The sequence below is a fragment of the Molossus molossus genome, unplaced genomic scaffold, assembly GCF_014108415.1.
Source record: "Molossus molossus isolate mMolMol1 unplaced genomic scaffold, mMolMol1.p scaffold_m16_p_11, whole genome shotgun sequence".
In the NCBI taxonomy this organism is placed as follows: Eukaryota; Metazoa; Chordata; class Mammalia; order Chiroptera; family Molossidae; genus Molossus; species Molossus molossus.
In genome coordinates this window covers 60,819,278-60,836,136 of record NW_023425346.1, presented here as the reverse complement: position 1 = coordinate 60,836,136, position 16,859 = coordinate 60,819,278, and the positions used below count along the sequence as shown (strand labels likewise).

The window sequence follows — 16,859 nt, the reverse complement described above, 5'->3', positions numbered from 1 at the left end:
AAACCCTCTTTGGGGAAATTTTACAGGTGCCTAATTAAAAGCACTGTGGTACATAATGTCTTGCTGTCTTGTGATCAGAATCCCAGGATCTGCGACCCAAGGAACTGGGTGAGTTCCTCCTGAAGTGAACAGTGTGTTGTCATTTCTGAAGGTTCCACCAGCTTGTCTTGTATAATAATTTCCTCGGTATTGTGAACAAAAGGGGCCAGATACTGAACCTGACAAGCTCCGGGCAGGCCCGCATGGTGGCCCTACAAACTCAGAGACCTAAAGTAACCATATAGGATGGCCTAAAATTAAAATTTTTTAACTAAAAGCAGTTCATGTTCAGTAGTTATGTCCTAGGGCAGTACTTTTCCCCAACAAAGGTCAATCTTCACCTTAGCTGAGCCCTTTTGTATTTAGGCTCACAAACCAGCTATACTTGACTTTGCAATAACAAAGTAATTTCCTTTTTCCAGACCCCTCAAAACACAACTGGGGCACCCTCATTGCCTCAATTGTTGGCTGTTAACCATCCTGTATTCACCTGTTTAAAGAAGTATGTGTTGCCCAGCCAATGTGACTCAGTGCATTGAGCATCATCCCATGGACTGAGAGGTTGGACTGAGGGGTCCCAGTTTGATTCCCAGTCAGGGCACATGCCCAGGTTGCCGGCTCAACCCCCAGTGGGGAGTGTGCAGGAGGCATCTGATCTATGTTTTGCTCTCACATTGATGTTTCTCTTTCTCCCTTTCTCTTTCTAAAAACTCAATAAAACATATTTAAAAAAAATAAAGAAGTATGTGTCTATCATTTTACTTTTTATCCAATCCTAAAGGTTCCCCCTCCCCTACTCCGCCTTGCTTTGCTTTCTCCCATCTCCCTAATCTGTCACCAGTGGATTTCATGTAACCCACTTACACCTCCTCTTTTGATTGTAATGTATAAAATAAGATGCAAAACTGCCATTTTCTGGGGAATTTTCTCAAATATGTTGGGGTTTTGCTTCCGAGCAATTGTCAGTTTGGCTCAAATAAACTCATAAAAATTCTCTACAGGTTTGAATGTGTCTTATGTTGACAGTATTCAAGGCTTCTACTGGTAGTTTTATTAAGACGTACCTCATGTGGTCATCTGATAACTCATCAATTCCCTGGATACAAAAACCATTTTGTAAGACTCTGGCTTTACAGGACTCCTAAATGAATTTAGCTGATGTATTAATATGTTATAGGCTTTCAAGTCCTGCTTTGGCTATTTACAGTGGCCAATCAATTCCAATAGAGCTGAACTGTGAGTCTTTATCATTACAATAGGTAAGCTTCTGGAGTGCTTGCTGTGTGTCAGGTGCTGTGGTTTGTGCTGTGACACACAATTCCATTTGTTAGATGTGGGAAGAACCAGCATCATTCATCCTCCTTGGCCAGATGAGGAAGTGGGGACTTGGAAAAGTTGAGCAATGCACCCAGGTTCACACAAAATTGGAAAACTTTGCCAGATACCTTGGAGCCAAGGTTTGTAACACTATCTCAAACATCTAAAGCATTCTGATACTGTATGACAGAATCTGAGCTTAGAAACACCTAAGCCAGGATGACTTGGCTTTAAATTTTTTTAGTTTCACCATCTAACCCCCTCACTCCACACAAACACTTTTACTTCAAAACTGCTTTCAGACCGAAGCTCAGACTCCTCACCTTGATGAATGAGGCTCTTTACAATTTGAGCCCTTTCTTATTTTCTAGGCTATAATTTGCAGGAGGTCTTTCTCTAGGCAAGCTTTTCCATTCCCTGTCTCTGAAATGTGGTTGGGTGGGCCTGTGTGCTTCTGACAGTGTTTGAATCCATGGTATAGCACATGTCAGTGTCTCCTTCCTTTCTAAGGGTGAATAGTACTCCATTCTATCTCTATACCACATTTTATACATCCATTCAGCCATCTGTGGATGACTTCCACCTCCTGGCTGTTGTGAACAATGCTGCAGTGAACCTGGGTGTACAGATGTCTGTTTTGAGTCTCTGGGGGTTTATACTTAAAAAAAAATTTTTTTTTGAAGGATACAGATGTCTTAGCAAAATATTTTTTTAAAGAAGGAGGGTTCAACTATCACCTAAAACCTAAAATCTTTTTTTTTTTTTTTTTTTTAATCCTCTCCTGAGGACATTTTTCCATTTTTTGTTCAGATAGAGTGGGAGGGAGAGAGAGGAAGAGAGAGAGAGAGAGAGAAACATCGATGTGAAAGGGACACATTGAGTGGCCGCCACCCGCATGACCAACCAGGGCCGGGGACAAACTGCAACTGAGGTACGTGCCCTTAGCGGGAATCGAACCCGGGTCTCTCGGGACCGCAGGCCGACACTCCAACCGCTGAGCCAAACCGGCCAGGGCAAAACCTAAAATCTTATGTGCAGTTCTTTGGGGGAACATTTCTTCATCATGCCCATCCTTTGAGACCTGTTAAATCCTCCAACTTCCTTGGGGCATTCTTGAATTGGTGCCCAGTGACCTTTCCTTCATTTAAACCCCAGGCACTCATTTAGATGGTACGATAAGGAGACAAATGACTCACTTAGCCAGGAATCACTTACATCCTATTTCACCTGTTTTTGAGGCTAGGATAGTTAATTCCTAAATCTTAAGTTTTGTGATATAAAAGTGTTACCTCCTGGGCTCTATTATGAGCTTCTTAGGGGTACAGATCACAGGAGCACCTTATATTTCCTAAGGTGATGTTTTGCATAAAGAAGGCTCTTAGAAAATGTGTTGCTTGCATGTTAAATGGTTATAACCTAAATTCAGTCAGGGCATTCAATGCAATTGTACAGCCTTGGGAAGGGTGATTTTTACTTGAGTCCTGAGTCATCCTGGATTGGAACTGTTACTGCTTCACAGGTGGAAGTAGCATGGCTTGGACACTGGGACTTGGAGGACTTCTACACGTTCTTTAATATTTCTTTGATGCTATTCGAGATTAAATAATTAACATTAAGTAAGAAACTTAAACAAATCTTGCTGCGTGTTGCATTGCCTCTTTCCTGGGTTTATGTCTCTGAAGTTAAAGGGTGATTATGGTACAGTGCCTTGCATTTCTTCATGATGTATGCACAATTTTGGAATCGACATTTAAGAAGAAACCCTTTCTTTTGAGCTGAAAATTTTGCCCTGTATCTAGAAGATTGAATCCCTCCCTCCTTTTGATTTATTCCCGGTAGTATAAGGATTTCTGCATTCCTCAGAGTCAGATAGGAGGCTTCTGCCCAACAGAGCAGCTCCCTGTTATACAAAGGTGAAGATGCCGCCGCCGTTGAGGCATTGTACAACACGCTTCCTGTGCTCAGGCATTCCTCTCGGCCACTTCTGCCAGAGCTGCCCGGGCCGACCAGACGGCGTGGACTGTGTGCGCTAATGAAAAGAACAGATTCTTGGCTCCTTGTCTTGATTCCACTTTTGTTAGATAATGTGGTCATAGCACTTAACTTACTTGTGCTCCATTGTTATGGACATTAAGATGGACAATCCATATCTGTGTCATGGGGATTTATGAAAAGTTTTAGTCAGAGGGTACTTCAGTGTATATTATATACCAGCATTTGAATAGGCTTGGGGATGAGTTTTTAGGGAACCGCAGGGGCTATAAACAAGTAAGTTTCAAAATTCATTCTGAAGAAAATAAGGAAGCTGGTAGGTAGGCAGGTGGGACGCCTAGTTAGAGCCTCAGCAAAGCAAGGGCTTTAAAAATATATCAGAAGGCCCTGGCTGGTTTGGCTCAGCAGTTAGAGAGACCTGGGTTTGGTTCCTGCTAAGGGCACGTGCCTCAGTTGCAGTTTGTCCCCGCTTTAGTTGGGGTCGTGTGGGTGGCGACCACTCGATGTGTCCCTCTCACATTGATGTTTTTTTCTCTCTCTTTCTCCCTCTCTCCCTCCCGCTCTATCTGAAGATAAATGCAAAAAAATATCCTTGGGTGAGGATAAAAATATACATATATATATATTAGAAGAATTTAGTATTTGAAAAGAAGTGTCAAAGTAGCCATTATGGTGAAAACAAGTCACTATAGGATTTCCTGACATTATTTCATGGTTTAGTTGCAGTTTTGTTTTGTTTTTAATCCTCACCTGAGGATATTTTTCCATTTTTCTTCAGATAGAGTGGGAGGGAGAGACAGAGAAATGTTGATGTGAGAGTGACACATCGACTGATTGTCTCCCGCATGACCCCGACCAGGACTGGGGACAAACTGCAACTGAGGTACATGCCTTTGACCGGAATCGAACCCGTAACTCATTGGTCCTCGGGCCAACGTGCTAACTGCTGAGCCAAACCGGCCAGGGCTTAGTTACAATTTTATTTTCCGTTTCATATGGGAAATTGAAATGTAAACCTACAGGGTTTTAGTGCTTCTAAAGATCTGAATGTTGCCCTAAGCAGAACTATGACATGCCAGATGTGAAACTCCTCTGACTTTTTGGTGCATGTGTACTAATGTTTCGTTTCTCTGGCATCACGGAGGAACACACGGCACAGTTGTACGTAATTGTGACTCATAGAATATTAAAATGGTGCCTCATTATTTTTTATTAACTTTGTTGTTGACACTGTTACAGATGTCTTTATTTTCTCCTCCTCTGCCCACTCTGCTTCACTATTTAACTTGAAAAAGTTTCTTTTTGGTTACATATCTTTCCAAAATGTGTTGCATGTAGCTTTGTCACCCAAAACAGAATTTTCTGTCTCATTCTAGTCCTTGACTATTATGCTGCACACTAACTCAGGGCCAGCTGAGCTGAGCTGCTGGCTCTTACTCTAAAAGACTTCATTTTTATACTTTTAGAATTATTTGATCACTTCTTGCTCCTTTTCTTTGTTTGCTGCTTTCTCTTTTTCTCTTTCTCTCTGTCTCTCTATCTCTCTCTCTCTTTCTCCCTCTCTGTCCCTCTCCTCCCCCTCCCCCCTCTCCTCCCCCTCCTCTCCCCCCTCCCCCTCCCCATCATTTCCTTTTGCTACTTACTACCTGCCATTACTTCTTCCCTTAGGGTGGGAGTTCTTAACCTGGTCTCTCACCTGTATGCAGACTTTTATGTGTGTATTATCTGTGTGTTTTTTCCTGGAGAGAAGGTTCATAGCTTTCATTGTCCTCTTAAAGCAGGGGTGGGGAACCTTTTATCTGCCAAGGGCCATTTGGATATTTATAACATTCAAGGCCATACAGAATTATCGACTTAAAAATTAGCCTGCTATATTTGGTCAGGCTAACTTGGTGAGGCGAGTGATGTTAGCTGGTATTGATTTCATGGGCCTTATGGGCCAGTCGTTCTCCAGTCTCAGAAAGGAGGGCTGTACCTGTCAGCATTTAAGTTATCTTATTGGCAGTGTGGGGTATTTAAATCTTTGCCTAATGCACATAGAACCTTGAAGGAAGAAACCCATAAACAGCAAGGGCATGTATCATAGTAGAGGACAAACCTATGAGGAGTTCAGGATTAGAGAATACATATTTGAAACACACAATGGAATGTAGCGATAACATTGTTTCTTTTCCTGCTTGCTTATTTAGATTGATAATGCTTGTCCTGCCTGACCCCTTTTCTGACTTGTTGAGTTGTGTTGGTATTATCAGTAATTGTTGCCATGTGACAAACCACCCTCCAAAAATTAATGGCTTAAAGCAGTTCTTTGGCATAGCAATTGAGGCTGAGTTCAGCTTGGTGTGTCTTCTGTTGGTCTCACCTGGGATCACACACGTGGCTTTAGGTATCTGCTGGTGTAACTGGGGCCGGATGGTTTAGAACGGCCTCTCCTACATCTGATGATGGTTGTCAGGCTGTGCAGTTGAGAGCACCTTGGCTTTCTACATGACATCACCAAAAGGTTCCACACACTCATGTACATCATGGCTTCCAGGCACAGTTATAAAAAAAGGAGCACATCCCAATACACAAATACTTTTCAAGCCTCTTTGTCTTATCTTATAATGTCCCTTTGGTCAAACAAAGTTACATTACACAAGTCCGGATTGAAGGGGTAGATAAATAAACTCTAGGTAGAAAGAGTAGCAGTCACATTTCCGAGTAGTGTGCATACAGGGTTGGAAGGGTTTGTTCCAACCATCTTTGCAAACAATCTTTCACAGTAGGACCAAGAACCTGAGGTGTAAGCATATAGTTTAAGGATTTGTTCAGTGGCAACACATGGCATGCTGGTTTAATAAAATATTAGGCGCTGTATTCAGTGTACTCGACACTACATTTCAACAGAAGAATACTTGTACGAGAGTTAGTGTTTGTACTGTCTGCTTTGTTAGTGATGAGCATGTCCTCTGTGAATCAGTCATTTGGTTAACAAATATATATGGGATGTCATTAATGGGTCAGACCTGTTCTGGGTGATAGGGAAACTAAAAGTCACAAATAGCAAACACATAACTTGGTGGTGTGGCTTTTGATACTGGGATTGAGGCAGCAGTTTGTTCTCTATGCAAGAATGAATGCCACAGAGGCAGATTTTTATCAAGAGTTCAGCCACGCTGAAGTTTGGTTTTAAGGAGCAATGTGATAATTGGTTTTTCTGCTAACAGCAAATATATATATTTGATTCCTGAATTCAAGAAATGACCTAACAAGGTAAATTCATATACCTTTTCTAATAAGGAAGGCTGATCCATGTTTGTTTTTTTTTCTTTAATCCTCACCCGAGGAAACTTTTTTTCCATTTATCTTCAGATAGAATGGGCGGGGGGAGAGAGAGAGAAAGAGAGAAATATTTTTTGTTTATTTATTTTTAATCCTCACCTGAGGACATTTTTCCATATTTTGTTCAGATAGAGCGGGAGGGAGAGAGAGGAAGAGAGAGAGAGAGAGAAACATCGACGTGAAAGGGACACATCGAGTGGCTGCTACCCGCATGACCAACCAGGGCTGGGGACAAATTGCAACCGAGGCACATGCCCTTAGCGGGAACCGAACCTGGGTCTCTCTGGACCACAGGCTGATGCTCTAACTGCTGAGCCAAACCGGCCAGGGCAAGAGAGAAATATTGATATGAAAGAAACACATCGATTGGTTGCCTCCCTCATGACCCCGACCTGGGACGGGGACCGAACCTCAACCGAGGTACATTCCCTTGACCGGAATCAAACCCGAGACTTTTTGGTCCGTGGGCGGACTCTCTAACTGCTAAGCCAAACTGGCCAGGGCAGGAACGCTGATCATTTAATCAACAGATATTAAAGGAATAACCAATCATTATATTTTCATATCTACTGATGTAACTAATGATGATAAATTAGCAATTCATTTAGTTATCCAGTTTCTAGCATCTCTCATCTACTTTCCTAGGGTGGTTGGAGTATGAAGAAACATTGTAAAAAAGTCTTGTTAAGGATGTTAGGAAACTTGGAGTCATTTTTATTTTAAGTCATTTTTTGTTAGGCCAGATTAATTGGGTCCTAGTGATAGAATGTCAGAAATAAATGTAAAAAATTGCACGGGAACTGAGATTTTTTTTCACAACAGCAAATCTGTTTTCAATAAGATTATGTTCTTATAGAACAAAAGTGTGTATAAAAATGACATGTTCAGCCCTGGCCGGTTTGGCTCAGCAGTTAGAGCGTCAGCCTGCGGTCCAGAGAGACCCGGGTTCGGTTCCCGCTAGGGGCACGTACCTCGGTTGTGATTTGTCCCCGGCCCTGGTTGGGTCGTGCAGGAGGCAGCCACTTGATGTGTCCCTTTCACGTCGATGTTTCTCTTTTTTTCTCTCTTCCTCTCTCTCCTTCCCACTCCATCTGAACAAAAAATGGAAAAATGTCCTCGGGGGGTGGGGGGGAGAAAAAGAAAAATGACATGTCAGTTTTCCAGTTTTAGGGAAAAGTCTTTTATAATTAAAATAATTGTGATCCGTGTTTTAAAAAATCAGAGCATTTTCTACTGTTCTGTTTTCTATTCTGTTTCATTTTCTAGAAAGATCTGACAGTCTCCTCGAATTCAGTGGTGGCAATACTGGAAAAACTTGTTGCTCTGGAAATGCTACCTTTTGTTGTATGATACTGGAAAGGTGGGGGAGTCAGAAGTGACCTTTTCTTCCCTTTCACCTTTTTCTTTAAAAAATTTTTATCACTTCTACTTTTTTGTTAGCACCCATCCCCCAGTTTTATGATGTTGAAACTGAAAGGAAAAATGATGCTGCTGAGATGAGTTCCAGTTAAGTGACTTTTGCTTGTGGCATTGTACTAGTCTTTGTACAAAATGACCTAAACCAGCACCGCTCTGGCTGCCAGGAATTTAAGATAGAAATGCAAAGGAGGAAAAGTTAATATTCTGCTTTGTAGTGTGAAAGGGTTAGTGTCTGCTGAAATAATAGCATTGATGCCTTCAAAAGTACATCTAAATTCTGCATTAAATTTTAATTTGATATTAAATGGACTCTCCTTCAGAAAGTACATGTAAATTCTGACATTACAGCATGTTAGATATAATATAAAATTGTTTGACTGCCCAACAGATAGCTGTGGCCCTGGTATTGAATTGTATGTGGACTGATCCCATTGTAGAGATTGATAGGCTTGTGTAAGGCCAGTGCCAAAGTCAAGGTCCTTTTTTTTTTATAGGAATGGCTGTGGGTAGAGAGGAGGGAGGGGAGCCCTGGGTGGCTAGAGACTGAAACAGGAGGATAAAGAAGAGAGAAGGAAACACCAGATTCTAACCAGATCAGGGAATGCATAGCTCTTGCTCACACTTGGTGACTTAATTTTTGGCAAGGGCTTTGGAGAGCTCTTACCCAGGATCATTAATCTAGATATTTTGAAAAGTATTTTCAGTGTATAAATCTATACTTTTCATTTATCTTCAAAACAAATAAACATTGTTAACATTTGTCTTGAGAGATGTCAAGTGTTCTTGAAAAATATAAAATGAATGGTCATGTCAAACTAGTGTTTTTTAAAAGCATGAAACTGTGCAACACTAAGATTTAAGATGTTAAAATACACACTGTGTATGTACTAATGGGTATATTGACTCTCTCTCTTACAGACATACATTGGAAGTGTGGTTATCTCTGTTAACCCATACCGGTCATTGCCCATTTATTCACCGGAGAAAGTAGAAGATTACAGGAATAGAAATTTTTATGAACTGAGCCCTCACATGTAAGTACCATGTTCAAGCATTGTTTTCCTTTTACTCCAGAGATACATAGTTGACAGATGTGTCCAGCTGTTTTCTCTGAGTCCCAGGAAAATGCTTTATTCAATTTTTTTTTAATTAGATGAAGGAATGTACAAGTGAATTGTCATGCCGTAATTTAAATTTTAAAAAGACCAAGTACTTAATCTGGCGTCAGGCTCTGTAAATTCTGAAATATTTGGGTTCAGTATGTAAAATATTCTGTTAAAAACTCTGTGTAAGTAGCAGCTGCTGCTAATTATTTTTGAAAATAAAACAGGAATGTGCATTGTTTGTTCCTATGAAGAGCCCAATAAGTGTTTCCTACTCTTGCTGGATTAAGAAAGATCCCAAGTGTTAGGTTGTGTAATGGTGTTTTGAGCAAAAGGAATAAATAATACCTTCAGTTTAGAATCTTTGCAGACGTTGTTCCTCAGATGTGTGCATTAGGCCAGTGATTTCGCCTTCCTGAACTTAGTCACTTGTTTTTTTTGAAGGTCACTTGTTCGTTTAAATAATAACCTACAATAATTATAAAGTGCCAAGGTTGAGAAACCCTGAACTAAAAAGAAAACCTTCAGAGTTTTAGTTGTGTCCTAGCAGAAAATAATTTTCTCTGTATGAGATGGGCTCTATTAATTTTGATAGAAAATAAAATCTAATAATTAAAAACACATATACCACTGTCCAGATGTTTGAGTTTCTCGTCACAATGTAGCATACAGTGACATTTTTGGGCCACTTGGAACTCCAGATTTAAATTATTTATAAAAATTGGTTATTAAAAACTAAACACTATGGCCCTGGCTGGTTTGGCTCAGCAGTTAGAGCATTGGCCTGCGGTCCAGAGAGACCCGGGTTTGGTTCCCGCTAAGGACCTGTACCTTGGTTGCAGTTTGTCCCCGGCCCTGGTTGGGTCGTGTGGATGGCAGCCACTCGATGTGTCCCTCTCATGTCGATGTTTCTCTCTCTCTCTCTCTCTCTCCCTCCCGCTCTATCTGAACAAAAAATAAAAAAATGTCCTTGGATGAGGATAAAAAAAACAAGAAAACTAAACACTATGTATTTTACCAGTCAAGCGGATTCTGCTTATTCAGTTTATTTCTAGAAGTAAGTTTTACTAGTGACCGTGTTTCATTTTGCCTTGACAAATATAAAATCAGAAATTTGTTTTATAAAGTTATTCCTGTAGTTAAGTTTCTGCAATGAAATACTTTATTTGATGCCTGAATGTTTAAGTTCTTAAGTCAGAACCCCCCCAGGAGTTTATGAAAAATCTAGTTTCGTAGGCCTTACCTGTAACAAGCCAGGAATCTACATTTTTCACAAGCTTTCCAGGGGATTCTTATTTACATGCAAGTTTGAAAACATGTCTTAGATGTATATTTAGAAATGTTTTTCTTTCCTTAACTGCGTACTTCATCTGTTGATCTTTTGCTGACGTGTGAAAATGGTCATCTGCTGTGCCTCTCAGTGAGAAATTGGTTTCCCCACTTTGTGTTAGGGCCTCTCACGGTGCACCTCCAGCCCACTCCCTTGGGCCCTGGGCCCTCCGAGGTAACCTCAGCCATGCCTTCATTTACCTAGAGAGACTGCAGTGCCATTCTATTTGCAGCTTAACTCTCCACTTTGGGGGTGTTTAGATATATAATAGATGTCTATTCTAGAACACAGAGGTTCATGCCCTGAAACATCCATTTTTATCCCCGCCCCTGAAAGATTCCTATAAGAGGCTACAAGGCACTGCTGCCTTAGTTTCACCCCCCACCCCAAACCCAAGGACAACCATCACAACCAGCAATAAAGTGAATTCTCAGTGTGTTTGAGATAAAGACAAGAATTTTTTTTTTTTATCCTCACCCGAGGACATTTTTCCATTTTTTGTTCAGATAGAGCGGGAGGAGAGAGAGGAAGAGAGAGAGAGAGAAACATCGATGTGAAAGGGACACATCAAGTGGCTGCCACCCTCACGACCAACCAGGGCCGGGGACAAACTGCAACCGAGGTACGTGCCCTTAGCGGGAACCGAACCCGAACCCGGGTCTCTCTGTACCGCAGGCCGACGCTCCAACCGCTGAGCCAAACCGGCCAGGGCAAAAACAAGAATTTTTAATGTGGCCTATAAAACACTGTGCATGGGGTGCAGGAGATAGTTTTGCCTAATGAATCAGAAGTTGCCGGATTCACATCACACCCTGGCCGCCATCTCCCTCTGCTCTTCCACCCTCACCACACTCCTTCCTATCGCATCACCTTTGCAGGACCAGTGCCTTCTGCCTGGAATGCTGCCCCCTCCCCTTTCCGCAGGTATTCCTCCCTTCAATCTCAGGTTGCATCAGACCTCCTCAGGGAAGAACTGTCCTCCAGCCCCTCCCTGCCAAGGTCATATCCATTTCTCTTGTCACAGTTGAATTTTAACATTTCTTTGTGGGATTATTTGATTCATGTCTTGATTCACGTCAGTTTCACCTGCCATGCCAGCTTCCGCTCACCATGGTATTCTTAGCATCTGGAAATAAGGGAGGCTTCAAACTATATCGAACAGGACCTGGGTCAAGTCCCAGCTTTCCCATTTACAAGCTATGTAATCTTGAGGAAATTCCTTGACAAAACTGCAGCTCAGAAATTAATTTGCTCTGTTCAATGGGAAAATAATTATTAACTCCTAGGATTTTTGTGAGGGATAAATATCGAGTAGATATTTAGATGATATAATTATCTGGTAGATGTAAAGCACTTACCATGGAGCCTGCTGTAGCCCTGTGGTAAAGGGTAGCTGTTGGTGTTAACAGCGTTAATTATAATAGTTGTAATAATGAGATATGTGGGATACATTTCCAACATTCTAGCATGCTCTTTCTCACCACTATCTCCTCCAGGGTGAGACACCTTCCACTTCCTTTAATGCATTTCCAGTGTCATTCATTGCGAATGTCCATCTCTAGCAGTTTCTGAAATAGGCTCCCTGCCACCCAGCCAGACGTTCTCAAATTGGAGTTTTGCAATATCATAGAATAAGATGACGTTAGCATTTGATTGATGTAGTCTAACCGTAACTGTTTCAAGAATTTGGTTCCAATTTAAATAAAAAAGAACTTAAGCAGCTGCTCAGACCATGTACTTTGAAAATTTTGCCAATTAATTTACCCCAGATTACATTTGGAATTTAATTTGACCCATTGTTCACTGTTCGTCTCCAAAAACATCCAGATTTTCCCCTTAGAGCCCATGTGTTTTTAAAGATATCCAGAAATTATCTTTCTTGAAATTTCAGACATTGAAAAAGATATACATTCCATGTAAATACTTGACTTTCAGATAGTGGAAATGTATAGAAATGAGTAATATAAAAATATACAGTTTTATTTTTTTAACCTATATTCCTTTTAAAAAATAGTTTAATGTTGTCATACCTCTTATGCTTGCTTCTTCCCTGAACTCCTGTCCCCTCTGTGTTTGGAGTGACACGTTGAGTGTAGTATCATTGGGTGGCATGCCCAGGGAAACATGGGTGTAGTATCATTGGGTGGCATGCCCAGGGAAACAGGACCCCCTGGGTGGCATGTATGGCTCCACTTGCCTTTCTAATTGAGTAAGGGTTATTTTTCCAGTGTGACTTTTAAATTCTTTGCACACAAGAAACTTTTTTATGTATCCCAGGTGGACGTAGTACAGTTCAGACAGCTCAGTAACTGCATTCATGAAGAAGCATCTATAGGAAAGAATGATAGGTGGGAGATGAGGAAAATAATTGAACTATTTAATCTTCCTTCAACCAGTTGTGATAACACCATGATAGCACACCTTCGATATTTTAGTTATAAATCCACTGGCCTTTTGTGGGGTGATTGCCTTTTGGCCTTGTAGCACTAGATGCAGTGTGCCATCATCAGATGGATCTTCCTAAAATCACATCATGCTACTTCCCTTCCCAGAAACCTTCATAGGCTCCTTGTTCCTGTTAGAGTGAACCCCAAGTGGCTCGGCCGAGTGTGCAGGCTCTCCACAGTCCACCTGGGCTGTCCTTTCCGGCCCAGCACCACTCAGCTACTTCACGGAACCTCCTTTTGACTCACAGTCTTCCATGTCTTTTCTACCTGGCCCACCACCTACCCATCTCTACAGTAGTCCTGCCAGCCCCCTGGGATCTGGCTTAAAGGCTAGATCAGCCCCAGCCGAGCCCACACGTGACTTTTCCCGCATTGGAGTTTTCGGAACCACTCGTGATTGTACACAGCATCTTTCTTAGTGTGGTCAGTTGCGTTCGGTGTCGTTCTGTTTCATGAGGAGGAAGCTTCTGTAGAACAGAGACTGTCCTGTACATCTCAGTGGCTCTCTTAGTTCTTTTCTCTTAAGAGCTCAATAACTACAGAACAAAAGAGGTGTTATGTTATGTTATGTTATGTTATGTTATGTTATGTTATGTTTTTGGTACGTGCCCCTAATGGGAACCGAACCCCGGACTCTCTGTCACTGGCCGACGCTCCAGCCACGGAGCCAAACCGGCCAGGGCCAGAACAAAAGAGGTTTTAAATAAATTTTTAATTACATTTTACTGGTATTATCTCTGACAAGTCAGTGAAATCAAACTATTCTTGATAGGCTATTTGTAGAGTTTATTAAAACTCGATGTAGTATAATGAGAATTCTTTCTCATTTTTATAATAAAGCAAGCTAAAGTATTGCTTTTATGTTGCTCTTTATTTATTTATTTATTTATTTATTTATTTATTTATTTATTTTTTTATTTTATTTTTATTTTTTTTTATCCTCACCCGAGGATATTTTTCCATTTTTTGTACAAATAGAGTGGGAGGGAGAGAGAGGAAGGGAGAGAGAGAGAGAGAAACATCGACGTGAAGGGACACATCGAGTGGCTGCCACCCGCACGACCAACCAGGGTCGGGGACAAACCGCAACCGAAGTACGTGCCATTAGCGGGAACCGAACCCGGGTCTCTACGGACCGCAGACCAACGCTCTAACCGCTGAGCCAAACTGGCCAGGGCTATGTTGCTCTTTAACACTGAGTGTTCAGGTTCAACGTATTCATGATGTAGGTATGTGACCTTGTAACCATGTGACATGTCTGGCGGAGGGAACTTGCCACTCGGAGGAAGCGTGGTGGCCCCTGCCAGCAGTTGCTCCTGGTGGCCACAGACCAAGGGCAAGCTGAAATGTGTCCTTAGATTAGCACATGATGCGGTGGCTTGTGGGCATTACAAGCACAGTTGGGAGCCATTAGTCTTTCCGTTTTAGTAAGTGAACAACCCTGCAACAAATTTTAAAAACTGAGAAAAAATGGCTTAAGGCTTTGAAAACCTTCTGGTTACTCTTAACTAAAAACGGGAAAGTCATGAACGGGAGGACCTGGATGGCGCTCATGTCAGTGCCCAGACACCAGCCCTTTGTCTCTAGGGAACCTCTGACCCCTAGTTTTGTGCCAAACTTATTTTGCAGGACCATATGTTGCTGGCCATGGAATTATGTTGCTAGAATGTTTGTGTGCTTTGAGTCCTTGCTAGTCTTGTTATCATTTTACTCCATTCCAGGTGAGCCACAACAATGGCATAAAGAGCATTTCTAGTTATATCTCAAAATGCCCGAGTGTTATGGTTGGGTGTCGGAGCTGAGGATGAGGGTCCAGGGCAGAAGACCCAGGTGCGGCTCCTTTGTGTTATCAGATATTTTTTTCTTCAGCAGAGTTGACATTCAGTGAATAAAATTTTATTTATGTTGAGAACTTTTATAACAGCTAGATCCTGCTTTCTCAGAGAGGTTGCTTGTATAACTGGGTATGAAAGTGCTTTCTCAAGGAGTGGAGGTGGGATGGGAGAGGGAGAGATGATGTGTTGTGATGTCATGTCACTGAGACTTCATTATGTTTCTGCTTTACTTGTGGCATAGTTGAGCCTCAGATGGATCCAGTCCCTCCCAAAAAAGCACTTGCAGAAAAGGCTTTTTTTTTATGCTTTCCCAGCTAGCATTCTTTCTACTTACTGCTTTGGAAAAGTTACTCATTTACTGAGCACATATGTGTTGAGAGCTTACTCTGTTCCAGGCTCTCTTACAGGTAACTACCTGGGCCACAGCAGTGAACAAGCAGATATATTTCTCGTCTTCATGAGGGTCAATTAGGATGGAAGAGGGAAGGTCAAAGTGTGGGAAGTTTTTGTGAAAGAATGCATGGAAATTGTATTCTTAGAAAGCATCTTTGAGCCACAGTCTCTCAGGTGGTGTAAGTCAGTAGCCGCCAGGTTGTGGTGTGTAAGTCTTGGCATCAACTTCGGTCTCTGTCTGCATGAGTGAACCTGTGTTGGAGGGGATCCGAGCTGTCTTAGTCTCTGGTTTAGATCCCTCAAATTAACATCTCAAATGGATCGACACCATCTTGAAAGGATTTGAAATCGCCCCTTTTCTGTTTTGTATGATTCCTATGATTGCTCTCGGCCTTGCCAGATATTTGTTTGCTTTTGGACAATTATGGATCCGAAAACGTCTCGATTTAGAGACTGGTTTCCTAGGAGCAGTGCAGTGGCAGCGTGGTGGAGAAGGGCAGGTGTTCCGTTGCAAGCTCCCTTAGGCTGTGTTCCTGGTGAGAAGCATTTCTGGAGCATTTCTAAAGCTCCAGGAACTAAGTTTACTGCCTTTGATGCTCACACTTGGCCTCTCAGTTTGTTGCTTTATTGGGGCTCTTTTCAAAATAGTTTCTTTCAGAAAATATACTCTTGGCAGAAAGAGACCTCCGCTTATTCTTTCTCAGATTCTGAACCTTTGAAAATTGAAGTTCAAAGGTTGGTTCTATGCCACTGTAATGTTTTTATCATGGAAATAATTGTGATATAAGAATATATTTATTAATGAAAAGTGTTTCTGTATGTCTGAGAAATCTCATCACCTCAGTATGTAAAGCCGAGCACAGGTTCCTATCAGCATGCATGATTATTTCAATGATGTATGATCTTAAAGGGAAAAATTGGATTCTCAGTACCATTGTTGCTTCTTGCCAACAATATTACAGGTCTTTGGCAAGTGTTGAGAAATTCTACAACAGTCTGGAAGAGATCCATTCCGTCCAAAGGAGTGGCACTGAGGCCTTAGCCCTGGGAAGAATTAGCTTAACACTTCATCACTGACAAAGAGAACTGTACTTGGAATGCACACGGGGTGGATGGGGCGGGGCACCCCCTTTGTTTTTGTTTTTGTTTTAATTGATTTTTAGAGAGCAGGGGAGAGAAACATCAATTTGTAGTTCCACCTATTTATGCATTCATTGGTTGCTTCTTGTATGTGCCCTGACCTGAGATTGAATCCGCAGCCTTGGTGTATTGGGATGATGCTCCAACCAGCTGAGCTACCTGGCCAGGGCCCTTTGTTGTTGAACTAAGACTTATTGCTGTGGTCTGTGGTTGGACTTGTGTGCAGTAGGACTGGGTAGGTAAGGAAGAGGGAGCCTTGTGGACTTTGTCTCAACTGGGGCCGGCAAATACTGGTCCTGATTCAGTCTGGGGAAATCAGCCAAGCCAGAGATAATAAAAACAGTTCAGTAGAGTACAGAGGGCCCATGCTCGGGAGACTGTGGAACCAGGAGTGGGGACTGGGGTTGTCATGGGGCAGAAATCCATGCAAAGACCCTGGAGTACCCCGCAGGAAGGGGACGTGTTGCTGTTCTCACAATCCAGGGTGGGCTTTCTTCCCTGCTCCAGCCCATCTCTGATC

At 42.0% G+C, this 16,859-nt stretch overlaps 1 protein-coding gene across 6 annotated transcripts in view; it reads left to right on the top strand.

The window, feature by feature from the left end:
• The window catches only part of MYO1B (myosin IB), a 139,629-nt gene that overhangs the window by 10,723 nt on the left and 112,047 nt on the right, over nucleotides 1–16,859 (top strand). For all 6 annotated transcript variants that reach the window (XM_036254718.1, XM_036254716.1, XM_036254715.1 and 3 more), the window contains exon 2: nucleotides 9,010–9,125. In XM_036254718.1, coding sequence (XP_036110611.1) covers nucleotides 9,010–9,125 — 116 coding nt within the window. The remainder of the gene's footprint in view (nucleotides 1–9,009; nucleotides 9,126–16,859) is intronic.